The sequence below is a fragment of the Sciurus carolinensis genome, chromosome 18 (genome assembly GCF_902686445.1).
Source record: "Sciurus carolinensis chromosome 18, mSciCar1.2, whole genome shotgun sequence".
In the NCBI taxonomy this organism is placed as follows: domain Eukaryota; kingdom Metazoa; phylum Chordata; class Mammalia; order Rodentia; family Sciuridae; genus Sciurus; species Sciurus carolinensis.
In genome coordinates this window covers 9,118,606-9,131,970 of record NC_062230.1, presented here as the reverse complement: position 1 = coordinate 9,131,970, position 13,365 = coordinate 9,118,606, and the positions used below count along the sequence as shown (strand labels likewise).

Here is a 13,365-nt window from a genome sequence, read left to right as displayed (position 1 = left end):
ATCCCCAGTACAAAAACAAACAAATAGCAACAACTTTGATTTAACCTCTCCTGGCAGTAGTCTTCTCCTCTGTATCCCTACCTCACAGCCTTATGCGAGAAACGTAAAAGATAAGAGATGCAGAAGCATTTTGTGTTAGTGAAGGGGTAGACAACTATGAGGAATTATTAGCTTATTTCTTATTCTTGATTGTTAAGACTTACTGTCAGCAAGACACCCGTAGTGATGTAAGAGAAGCAAGCCCTGTTAGGATATTCCCTCCGGCTTATCTATCAACCTCTGCAGCCTGTCCCTGCTTCCCTCCACAGCTCCCAGAGAAGTCCTGGTTCCTGCCATCAGTTCCTTCCTGGTTCCCCCTCAGCTGAGCTGCCATGCCTGGTGGGTACAAAGGAGAATGTGGGGACGATGTAGACCCAATGCCCTTCCTGGCACCTCCCGACAAGGAGAGAATAGAAGCCATGAACAAGCCATATGACATTAAGAGGTCCTGCTGGGTCAAAGACGAGAAGGAGGGCTTTGTTGCTGGGGAGATCCAGTCTGAACAAGGTGACCAAGTCACCGTGAAGACGATCACCAACCAGGTGAGTGCAGAATAATCTCCAGGAAGAGACCGATCTTTAGTCATGGCAGGCACCCAGGCCTCTGCTACACACACTTTTGCTCAGGAGGCAAAAAGAGCAGATGCCTCCAGAGTTCCTCATGCTGGCTTTGAGTCCAGACTCAACAACACTCAAGATGTGTGGTCCTGGGTAAGACACTTTCTCTCACTGAGCTTTGATTCCATCAAACTAGAGATTCCAATGAGATAGGATACAGGAAAGTACTTTGTTCACATGAGCATAAGGGATTATCATGATAGTTATTTATCTTTGAAGTCCCAAGCATCTCATACATGGAATCTATTTTTTAAGAGTGAAAGTGAACATCCCACCAAAATACAGTCTACCTGTGTTCCATGGCCCATGGTGGCACAAGAAATGTGATACAAGGCTCAGACCACCATGGTCCAATGCATGAGCTTTTCAGCAGCATGAGTGACAGGTGGTGACTCCTGAGTCCCTTGCTGCTGCTGGTGGTGTGCTAGACCCAAGCTGGCTCACAAAGGTCAGACAAGAAACATTCAAGGGCTTCACAGCCAGTCGTTAAACCTTTGGTACCTTGATATCAGCCACAATGGAAGTATTTACACCACAGAAATGGGCAAATGCTATGAATCATGGATTTCTACACAGATACCCCATGGTTGGTTTATCAACACATCACTCTCTCTGCTGGTTCATACTATATCTGATGATGAGGTATATAGACTTGAGAGAGTGCATAGAAATTTTGGTTTATTAAACCCCTAAGTCACGTCCTTCCCCATGGCAGATCCAAGGTGAGATACTTGATGGTTTTTGAAGTCCTTTGGATGACTGTATGTAATAGGATTTATTGACCCTATTTTACAGGGGAGGAAAAAGAAACTCAAAGTATCTTTAAGTAACTTGCCCCCAGTAACAAAGACAACAAGTGATGAGTTTGGATTCAAACCCCCAGTATCTGGTTCAAATCCCCATGACCCCCCCTATATCACCATGCCAACTCTCCATGGTGGGCTCCCAAGAGCAAGTATGAAGTCAGCCCTTGATTAATTTCATAAATAAAAGAAGTCAGAGACCTGTGATGACCAGGTCTTGCTGCAGTTTTCTCTGCACCTGCGTTTGAGGGGCACGGCAGCAGAGAGAAGAGGCCCTAGCTGGGATAAAGTGTGTATGAACATGAAAGTCAAGGTTGATTCTCATGGGGAATGTATTTTTCAGAAGGGTAGAGCATTACAGTGTTGCAAGAAATAATGGACAATAGGAGTAGGCCCTCTAGGGTAGTTTGTATGCAAAATTAAGGAAAACACTCAATTTCTTTGAGCATCCACAGTGGACAAGCCAACCAGCCAGGTTTGGGATAGAAAGGACTGATCCTGCACTGACTCACCCCTGGTCCCTCAGATAAAGTCAAAGAAAAGTATTTGCATGTGGGCGAGGTCCATAGATCAGGAAACTACGAGAAAAGGACTCTGACTAAAACCTGGCTTGATTTTCTAGAGTGGTGTCCATTACTGAGTAAATTTTCCATAACTGTCAAGACTTCAAATGATCTGCCTATCAGACTCATAAATTATTAAAAGTCCCCCGAAATCCCAGTATGTATTCAGGTCTCACATCTAAGGCTGCCAGCTACCAAAAGATATTTGCTTTCTGGATCACGTGTCTTACACTTTGGTCCCAGATGCTGGAACTGAAGAAACTGATGCTAGTTTTCATTCACAGATGGAAAAATCAAGGTGCAAAGTGGAGAAAGGATCTGCCTGCCTCACCCAGGAGTTAACATACCATTCAACAGCATTCTTGGCTGTTTTCATTTTCTGTCTTCTTTGCTTGCTTGCTTTTCAATTTGATCCTTCAAGGTGATTTGGTGGGAGCAGGGGAATGTCTTTTTATTTTTTTTTAAGAAATGGAAAGTTCTTTAAACTTTCTAACTCTCAAGGGAGAGTTCTAACTCTCAAGGGAGAGCTTCAAAAGGCATATCTCTGCAAAGTGTCTCTAGGAGTAAACAGCAAGCTCTGATCAACTCCCAGCATGAACTTAGCTGGCAGAGAAAACACAGCCCAGAGGTGCTCTGCACTGTGGGGAGGGAATGGAAGAGTTCACAAAGTATTTTTTTCATGACCTCACTTAGGTCTGTATCATTCTCTCAGCAACCAGCTATTGTCTGCCCTACTTCAAAGGGGACACAGTGAAGGCTGATATGGTCTCGGAAGTCTTTCCCCATTCCAAGTCACACAATGGGATGTGTCTGGACCAGGAGTTGGATCCACTGGATTCCTCAGTCCAACTCCTTCCAGGACACCAGAGGGTGTGTGGGACCCTGTGCCAGATGCTGCTGTAGCTATAAAGGCACTATTTCCTAATGCACATGCTCCCATGACTTGACCCTCCAGACGCTCACCGTGAAGAAGGATGACATCCAGCAGATGAATCCACCTAAATTCTACCAGGCCAGTGACATGGCAGACATGACCTTCTTGAACGAGGCCAGTGTCCTAGACAATCTGCGCCAACGCTACTGCCATATGAGGATCTATGTGAGTAGGAAATACTGGGGATGAGGGTGGGGAGGAAAGAGTAGGGACATGTCCTCTGCCCCTCTTTTTTTTTTTTCTGCCCCTCTTTTGATAGAGTGGGGCAGCTAGTCTATTCTTCCAAGGTCCCAATGCACATTATGACTTGGATGAGGGCACAGGGACCATATTTTTTTTTATGTTAGAACTTCTGCCCCAGGCTTTCAGTAACTCAGTAATGGCACCATTTCCATGGACAGCTGAAAACTTTCAGCCAGAAATCTTCTTTCCTGTGTCACCCTCTCCCTCAAACCCTCCAATAAAAATATCACTTCCCCATAGGGATGTCAGACATTGTATTAGAAATCTCCTTCTGTTCATCCATCTATCTACCCATTTATCATCCATCCATCCATCCATTCACTCATCCATCCATCCAGTCACCCAACTGTCTATCCATCTATCCAGTCATCTGTCCATACATCCATTCATCTATCCATTCACTCATCCTTCCATCCATTTACCCACCCACTCATTCATGGATCCATCTACTTCTTCAACAAACATTGAGAAGATGTGACTTAAATGTAGTTCCGGGTCAGGCATGATGGGGTGTGCCTATAATCCCAGCAACTCTGAGGGTTAAGGAGGATAGGACCACAAGTTCAAGACCAGCCTCTGCAACTTAGTGAGACTAAGCAACTTAGTGGGACCCTGTCCCAAAATAAAAATTGAAAAAGACTGGAGATGTGTCTCAGTGGTTAAGTGCCTGGGTTCTCTCCAGTAACAACAACAACAACATCAAAAATATGCAGCTCAGGGGACAGAGGGAAGAACAAGAGACTGCATCCTTGAAGAGGTTCAGTTTCTGTTCCTCTGAGGGATGGGAAGAGCAAGCTACAAGCAGTCTCCTGAGTGCGGCTAAAAAATCCTCGGACCTAAGGATGATTTCCTGAAGGTGTCAGTGGCTGAACTGCAAAATGGGTTGTCTAAGGAAGTTTGGCGTTTTCTTCTCTAGATGTCTTCGCTAAACACAAAAAAAGTCCATCTGGTAGGAGTAGGCGAGGCGGGGTCTGGTTGCAGGGTCAGGGTGGCTGGGGATCTCCCGTCCCCAGTCTGCGGTTATGGCCAAGATGGCTGCTGTGCCTCCCGCTCTTGTACTTTAATGCTGTTTTGCTTCTGGATTCAGACCTCTCGCAGCACCTAGCCCCAGAGGGTGCTGGAAGACCTCTGGGAATCTGTTACAGATATTTTCTGGGTCTGGAAGTCATGGGAGTGTCCTTGAAACTTGGGTCTTAAAGAACTACATCCACACCTGGCCGAGCCTGGAACCTGGGCTGAGGAGGTTGGTGGGTTTGATGGTCAAGCTTAGGGCTGAGGCTTACTTTGGACCATTCTGTAGTCAAGCCCTTGTTCCTGGTGGATGGACACACCATGTCATTGAGCTAAGGGATTGTAGGCTCTGTGCAGTGTGGTCTGAGGGACCAAAGCAGGGAGACACCCCTTAAATTAAAGCACCTCTGTGGCAGGCAGGGGCTCAACCCCAACTACTTCCGTCTGGTATCCCTCCTGACCAGAACAGGGACACAGCCAGTTTCTGGGTTGCTGCCTGCCCCGACTCCCAGCTGAGACAGGGCTGGAGGTAAAAAGTGACTCAGTGGCCGCAGTCTCGGTATGAGACACTGTGTGTCATGCTCTCAGCTCATCAATGGGTTTTCTTTATCTCGTTTCTTTTTCTTCCAGTTCTATTTACTGTTTCCTTTTAAAAGCTCAACATAGCACAGCTCTGCTAAAGAGAAGCTGGGGCTGTTTATTTCCACTTGGGTTCAAGTGGAAGATTTCGAGGTTGAATTGAAAAGAGACACAATGTAGAGGCATTGGAGGTGATTGTGACCGCTGAATGAACAGAAGGGAAAGTTGGGGAGCCATAAATTTGGCCATTTTCTGTCCTCGTTTATTCTCTCTTCCCTCCCATAATTTCTTTTACTCCATTGGGTTTTTGTCCTTTTTTAACAAATGGAACTATTTCTTACAAAATTGCCATCTTGGAGTGAAAAGAGAAGTCGGGGTTTCTTTTCAAGAATAAATCAAACCCAGTTGCCCACCCAAAGGAACCTGTGTCTACAAAATGCAGACTCTGCAGCTGTTAAAACACCCCAGAAATCGCTCAGGGAACTCTCATGGGAAATCTCACAGATAATTAAGTGGGAAAATCAAGATATAAAATAGCATTATAGAACATTATTTTTGTTTTAAAAACAGGGAGAATGTGTCTCTGGGTTTGCTTGTGTGCACATCCAAAGCCACAAAGGAAAGAAAATATAAGGAACTAAAAGCAGCACTTACCTATGGGAGGGGAAGCTGGGCGCCCAACAGGTGGGGGGCACTTTTTGCTTGGACGTGTCCATGGAGGGACTCTGTTACCTATTCGTATAATTAACCCCAAAGAAAATGAAGCAAATAAATATCAAGGGGAGGTTTGGTTTTGCTTAACGAAGAGATCGATTCTGCTCTCCACTTTGTCTCAGAGAAATCAGTGATACTCTCGATCTGCTCAGCCACAGATAGGCCGGGGCCCCGGGGACCTAGCTGAGGGCCCCAGGAGGAAGGGTCGGCTGACCATCCGGCTTCCTTCCCTCTCACCAGACCTACTCAGGCTTGTTCTGCGTGACAGTCAACCCCTACAGGTGGCTGCCCATCTATGGGGCCCGTGTGGCCAACATGTACAAGGGTAAGAAGCGCACGGAGATGCCGCCCCACCTCTTCTCCATCTCTGACAATGCCTACCACGACATGCTCATGGGTGAGTGGGGTGCGGTCTGCGGGGGCCCCGGGGGTGGGAGACCAGTCTTCCTTGGCCCTCATGGCTCCAAACGCATTAGGTCGCCATCCCAACCCTGACCCTGAACTCCCCACCCTGGGGAGTTCTTTACCAACCTGGAGCAGCAGCTGCCTGTGGGTTTAGTACCAGGTGCCTGTCCCCGGTGGGGCGCTGGACGCTCACCAAGCATCAGCCCCTCCTTCTGCCCTGTCTCACCAAAGCTTCACAGACCTAGGGGACGCTGTGAAGTAACTTGCCCAAGGCTCAGGTCGACCCTCTTCACCATTTCCTGTGTGATCGTTGCTGCTCTTTGGCTGGTCTGGCTGCCTTCTGTGATTTTTATGGCCGTTTCTCTTGATGTTGAAGTTGACATAATGTTGTTCTCGGACTGAAGCAAACAGACTGGTAGAAATGGAGTGGCTAGAAAGTCCTTGGCCCTTTCTGCAAGGGCATATGCTGCAGTGATGGGCACAAGGACTCCGATGCCACAGGATCCTGGGTTTTGGGCTTCCAAGTGCAACCAAGGCCACTCTCCGGGCTGGGTGGGCCTCAGGGAGGGCTGCTTGGTGAGGCTACTGTCAAACGCCTAGTTTCTAAATGTTTTCTAATTACATCTTCCTGTGGCTGTTTTCTTCCCCACAGATCGTGAAAATCAGTCTATGCTAATCACGTAAGTGTCTCTTCTGTCTCTTAGTCTATGTACATATAATTAGGTCTGTGCATTACACATATAATTAAGCCTTCTCAGAATTAATTGGGGGACGTTGTACAAACTCTGCAGGCAGCGAGTGGGCTTGACAGGGCGACCGAGGCTGTGCCTGCTAAACCTATGGGAGGACGCGTGTCCCCAAGGCCTCCCCACCTACTTGAATGTCCAGGCTGGGGCATGAGAGGGAGCAGAATGTGCACTGACCCCTGGTCTCCCTCATCCACGGCCAACACCCCTCTTCCTGCTTTCACGTGACCGCTGTTGTTTTCCACCTGCAGCGGAGAATCTGGTGCTGGCAAGACTGAGAACACCAAGAAGGTCATCCAGTACTTTGCCAATATTGGAGGAACTGGAAAACAGTCCACCGATAAGAAGGTAGGGCCAGCCCGGTGGATCTGGGGTCAAGGGCGCCGCGTAGCTGAGCCCATTTCGTTCTTCGCAGTCGCTTCCTGATGGATGAGACTGAGGCTTAGAGAGAAGTGGCTTGGGCAGGGTCATCCCGGGAGGAGGCAGCCACAGGCCCTGGTCCCTGCCCCAGAAGGACAGGAGCTGAGGAGAAAGGGGAACGCAGTCTCCTCATTAAGCTGCCTCCACAGGTCCTGGCTGCCCCTGGGACACAATGTGCATTACTCCCTGGGACAACAGCTGCTTTAAAAATCTGACAAAGAGCCAGGCACGGTGGCTCTTGCCTGTAATCCCAGGGGCTCAGGAGGCTGAGACAGGAGGATCACGAGTTCAAAGCCAGCCTCAGCCAAAGTGAGGCCCTAAGCAACTCAGTGAGACCCTGTCTCTAAATAAAATACAAAATAGGGCTGGGGATGTGGCTCAGTGGTCGAGTACCCCTGAGTTTAATCCTGGTACCCACCCCCCCCCACCAAAAAAAATCTGACAAAGAAAACCAGAGCCTTGGAGGCAGGTCCAAGAAACACAGAGAAAGTTTGGGGGTTCACTCAAGGGTGTCTCCACCATCAGCAAAGTGAGGGAACAACAGTTCAGAATCAAGGCTGCCAGTGCCCCCAGGTATCCCCCTTCCCATGTCACAGGGCCACAGAGGGACAGATTTTCTCAGGAGTGGCTCTCCTCCCAGGTCAAGATCTACACCCTATCAGCCCTGATTTCCTAGCGTCCCCAAGGTCATTCCCCTCCTGGGTTCTGGTCACATAAGCTATTGCCATTTGCAAGCCCAGACCCTCAGCCCTGGGTCCCCAGGCAGCAGCTGATGATCACCCTCCTTGGGTTTCTTTCTGGACCAGAGGTCTCTGGAGGATCAAATCATCCAGGCAAACCCCTGTGCTGGAGGCCTTCGGGAACGCCAAGACCACCAGGAACAACAACTCCTCTCGCTTTGTAAGTGTGAGCAGTAGCATAGGGTCCCCTGGGGGTGCAGGATGGGAGTGCTGAGCCCATTCTTGGTAAAGAAATGGAAAATTAAGGTGAAGGGGACCAGGCAAGCCCAGGCTTCTCCTTTCCAGAGGTTTTAGGGAGTACCGCTCTGGGTCCCGTCAGCAAGCAAAACCCACTTGCACTTGATCCAGGGCACCGATGTTCAGGCTTGGTTATAAGGTGATGGAGGGGCTCAGAAGTCATGCAGGAGAGCCAGAGATTCAGAGCAGCAGGAAGCTGGGGCCCCTTCCTCCAGGCTAGAGGGACCTAGGAGAGGGTCCCTGGTAGACTGAAGCCAGTGGCTATAGGGTCAGCGTTCTGGGAGCTGAGTCACTTCCTGAGGTTCCGATCACTGCAGAGAATCCCAGCCCTACCCTCCTTTGCCTCCCCAGCCTCCTCGGGGGTCCCCTGGTTGAGCTGAGGGACCCTAGGAAACAGGGCATAGGGACAGGCAGAGATGGGGGCAGGTGAGGAGAAGCCGTGTGGGAGAACACACCTCGAGTAGCCCATTTCCCGAGTGTTCATTTATGGCCCTGACACAAGTCAGGGAGAGGAATTGGGATGTCCCTTGATAAGGAGACCCCAGGCCACCTGGCTGGCCAGTCATATTTGTACAAGGCCTGGCCTCTATTATGGAATCCCAAAGGGTCCCAGTCTCTCCTGCTGAGTGCCCTTCTCTCCCGCAAATGACCCAAACCACAAACCCCAGATCCAGCTCCATCCTGCCCATGACATCGCAGCTCCAGGCAGAGCCTGGCTACATCTTCCTGGGAATTCGTGGGGACTGTTGACAAGTGTCCCAAATCTGGGCCAGATCTTGTCCTAAAGTGTGAGCAGCCTCCTTCACCTCCCCTCCCCTGTCCTCCCTGCTCAGGGCAAGTTCATTCGAATCCACTTTGGAACTACAGGCAAGCTGGCCGGAGCTGACATCGAGAGCTGTGAGTCGGGTCCCCTCGGGAGGGCTGGCCCAGGCAGGACTAGCTGGATCATTTTTGAGGTCCTTCATTTTTGAGGCCTTTCATTTTGAATACACATGAAATTGGGGGGTCATTATTTTTTAAGACATTAAGAATTTCAAAACATGGGCTGGGTTGTGGCTCAGTGGTAGAGCGCTTCCCTGGCACGTGTGAGGCACTGGGTTCGATTCCCAGCACCGCATAGAAATAAATGAATAAAATAAAGGTCCATCAACATCTAAAAAAGACTTTAAAAAAAAGAATTTCAAAACAGTCACAGAGAAGCATTAAACCAAGGCATCTGAGGACCATCCTGAGTCAGTCAGTGCCTAGAAGACCAGCTGTGCTCTGGGCTCCTCTTGTTGGCAGACAGGCCCCCCAAGGCTAGGTGTCTTTTGGAGAGGGAAGAGTGGGGCCCCCACAGGCTCTGTGGAGAGGGGAGTTCTGCTTTCCACGAGATCTGAACTCCGACTGGAATGCTCCACATTTACAGATTCCTTGTTTTCAGATCTCTTAGAAAAGTCTCGAGTCATCTCGCAGCAGGCAGCCGAGAGAAGCTACCATATTTTCTATCAGATTCTCTCCAATAAGAAACCTGAACTCATCGGTAAGGATCCTGTGTCCGTCTGCCTGCCCCAGAACTGACCCTCTCTCGTCCATACGAAAGGATTCCCACACACAAAGGGTCTTGGGTCGCCCCTGTGGTTCTGAGGTGATCCTCTTGATTTAGTTATGAGAACCACAGATGCAGGGAGCTTCCTCAGTGATCTGCTCACACCTCTCATCCTCACAATAGTCGGGGGATACTTTACACCATTGCTGGCCCATTTCACAGATGGGACCTTGGGATGCCTACAACACATGACTGAGGTGTAGACCTGGGAGATGAAGCTCTAGACTCTTGTCTCCAATCTGCTGCCTTTGAGCCTGATGCTCAGACAGCAGCACAGGGGTCAGCCTGGGACCATGCTTATCCCAGGACCCATGCTTGCATGAGCCATAACAACAGACACAGCCCACACTGGGTGCATAGCTTAAAGAGCAGGGTACACTCACCCACCCAACTGGACGCCCTTGGGCAGGCACCAACCTGCTCAACTATCCATGGCAGATCTGCTCAGGAAATAAGGTGGGAGGAGGGATGAAGACTCCATCTTAAACACACACCTTCTAACCGGGATATTGGGCACCGCAACCCACCCACAGGTAGACTTTTTTTGTGTTAAACCAAGTGGACTTTCAAATCAATGGATGACATTTTGAAATTGGGAAATTTCACATAAAAACCCAATTTCCTGGTTTCTCTTAGAGTAGCAGAAGAGCCAGCACCTCAGAACCTGCCCCCTACTGATCCTGATAAGCTGAGTGGTGGTGGCCCCCTGGTTGGAATGCAAGCTCTCTTGTCCACCACACTCCCCACCAAGCCCTATTGCCTCCCTAACATTGGAGCAAAGTGGAAGCCATCATTTATCTTCCTTCTTGTGCTAGAATTGTTCTTGATAGTAGAAATACATTGAAAGGAAAATATTTATTGTACCAGCTCTTCTTCCAAAAGTGAACAATTACAAAAGTGAAAATGTTAGACGAAGAGGGACACACATCTGAAGAAAGCTAGAAGTGAGCATACATTTTTGGGGGGAAGTGGGTACTGGGGATTGAACTCAGGGGCACTCGACCACTGAGCCATGTTCCCAGCCCTATTTTGTTTTTTATTTGGAGACACGGTCTCACTGAGTTACTTAGCACCTTGCTGTTGCTGAGGCTGGCTTTGAACTCACAATCCTCCTGCCTCAGCCTCCCAAGCTGCTGGGATTATAGGTGTTGGCCACCGTGCCCATTGACCATACATTTTTGTAAAAGCAACAACCCTCCGGTGTGTACTCTATGCGAATGGTGGTGTCGCTCAAGGGAGTCATTGTGTTACCTTCTGCATTGGAATGTGACCTGCTTTCTATAGGAGAGGAGCAGGAAAGATACAAATTTATTTATTCCCCAAATTATCGTCTGGATACCTACTCAGAGCTAGTGACAGAGGACACAGCCAGGTTCCTGCAATCCTCCCACCACCCTGAAGCTCCTTGTGTCATGCTGTTCCGGTCCCTCTGTGACTCGGGGTGATCCCAGAGGCCAGCACCGTTCAGCTCCAGAACTCCTGCAACACCCACCGTCTTGGCTGGCCTGTGAAGGGCGTTTGGAGACAGGGGTTAGAAACGAAAGAGAAAATAGCCATAGGTCCCCAAGTTGCTAACTTGCTTTGCTGCTCCTGGCAGAGAGTTTGCTGCTGGTCCCCAATCCTAAGGAATACCACTGGATCAGCCAAGGCGTCACCATGGTGGACAACATGGACGACGGAGAAGAGCTGCAGATCACAGACGTGAGTGGGCGTGGCTGGCAAGGAGGAGGGAGAACCAGGGCAGACACCCCTGTGTGCACCAGAGCTGGGTCGGGGTGAGGGTGGGGGCCCACTCAGAGCTTCAGACAGCAGCCCCAAGTCCCCCCTGGAGATTTCTGGGGTGACACCTGGTATTCATTCCCTGCCTGTTGTGGTGAGTAGAGTTTCTCTCCAGGCCTGAACCAGAATTCCCCAGGACCTAGTTCTCCACCCTATGCAACGTCTCCTCCTCCCCAGCCCAGTCGGAGGTGCGTGTCCCCTGCGTGTCTCCTCTCATGACTCCGAGCCCGTGTGACACCGTGGGATTAGTCATGCGTGGCTGAACCATGGGGACACCTTCTGAGAAACGCAGCAGGAGAATTTGTCGTGCAAACATCAGAGAGTGTCTCACACAAACCTAGGTGGGGTCGCCCAGCACACGCCCAGGCTGCTGGTGTTCGGCTATGGTTAGTTCATCATGCTGCTGGGCCATGATGAACAAAGCGACCTGAAGTTAAATCAAATTCAAGAGAAACGGTGCCGTAGAGACAGCAGGAAACACGAGATGCGTGAGGCTCTTGCCAGCCTAACACACGAACAGCTTCACAGTGAACTTTCTTCTTCATAAGTAGAAGGAGTACGCTCTAAAATGACCATGAAAAGCTAGCCTAGTAAAGACACACACATAGCGTGGCTGTTTATTTTCTAGCCTTCTGTACTCGTACACACTCTTCTTTTTCACATCTAGCAGGTGGCCCGTTTGCTTACACCAGCATCTTTTTTCAATTTTTTTTTTTTTTTTTTAGGAACTAGGGATTGAACTCAGGAGCACTTAACCTCTGAGCCACATCCCCAACCCTTTTTAAAAATATTTTACTAGAGACAGGGTCTCACTAAGTTGTTTAACACCTCACTAAGTTGCTGAGGCTGGCTTGGAACTTGTGATCCTCCTGCCTCAGCCTCCCAAGCCCCCTGGATTACACACATATGCCACTGCACCCGGCCAACATCTTCACAAATGAGTGAACAGCGTGTTGCGTTACTGTTACGTAGGCTATAGTGTCACTAGGTTGCAGGAAATTTTCAGCCGCACTATGATCTTATGGTACCACTGTCATATATGTGACTCGTCACTGACTGAAACATTGTTATGTGGCTCCTGACTGTATTGAGTAGGAGGTCCTCTCTCTGGCCATGGAATAGTTTCCTGATTCATCTTGGCCTTCCTCTCTCCGGTATCTCGAATGGAACCTTAATGACAATAACAATGGTTATCATAATATTTCCCCTGATTGCATACTTACTGTGTGTTAAGCACCAGACTAAACATTTTACTTGTCATTCAGTTCTATCCTTCTGACTACTGACTGTCACCTTCTTGCAGAGGGCTACAGAGAGTGGAGAGGTTAAATAAAAACCACATGGCCAGGCATGGTGGCGCATATCTGTAATCCCAGCAACTTGGGAGGCTGAGAGAGGAGGATTACCAGTTTGAGGCCAGCCTCAGCTATTTAGCGAGGCCCTCAGCAACTTAGTGAGACCCTGTCTCAAAATAAAAGAGTCTTAAAAGGGGTGGGGATGTAACTTAGTGGTAACACACTCCTGGGTTAGATCCCCAGAACCAAAGTAATAATAATAATAATGATAAAGACCATATGGCAGAGGATCTGTTCTGAACTCCTCGGAGGAAAACCAACCTCCCCCCATTCAGGGTGTGTCTGACTCTAGAGGCCACATCCTGTGCAGTGGCCCCTTGGGGTGGCCCTGCGGTGGCAGTGCCACAACCTCCATGGCATGGAACAAGAAGCCAGGAGTCTGATGGCTTTCTCCTCCTGTTGCTTGGCAGGAGGCCTTTGATGTGCTGGGCTTCAGCGCAGAGGAGAAGATTGGCGTTTATAAGCTGACTGGGGGCATCATGCACTTCGGGAACATGAAGTTCAAGCAGAAGCCAAGAGAGGAGCAAGCTGAAGTGGATACCACTGAGGGTAGGTGCTGGGCTGGGGCCAGGCAGTTTTTCTCTTCTCTCCA

The 13,365-nt window shown here is 49.3% G+C and overlaps 1 protein-coding gene across 1 annotated transcript in view; it reads left to right on the top strand.

The window, feature by feature from the left end:
* Positions 1–371: 371 nt before the first annotated feature.
* The window catches only part of LOC124970194 (myosin-16-like), a 60,323-nt gene continuing 47,329 nt past the window's right edge, over positions 372–13,365 (top strand). Inside the window, 11 exon segments of the mRNA XM_047533363.1 lie at positions 372–581; positions 2,978–3,121; positions 5,744–5,900; positions 6,561–6,588; positions 6,906–7,002; positions 7,881–7,913; positions 7,915–7,974; positions 8,885–8,948; positions 9,475–9,573; positions 11,237–11,340; positions 13,184–13,322. Of these exon segments, the coding sequence (XP_047389319.1) occupies positions 372–581; positions 2,978–3,121; positions 5,744–5,900; positions 6,561–6,588; positions 6,906–7,002; positions 7,881–7,913; positions 7,915–7,974; positions 8,885–8,948; positions 9,475–9,573; positions 11,237–11,340; positions 13,184–13,322 (1,135 nt within the window).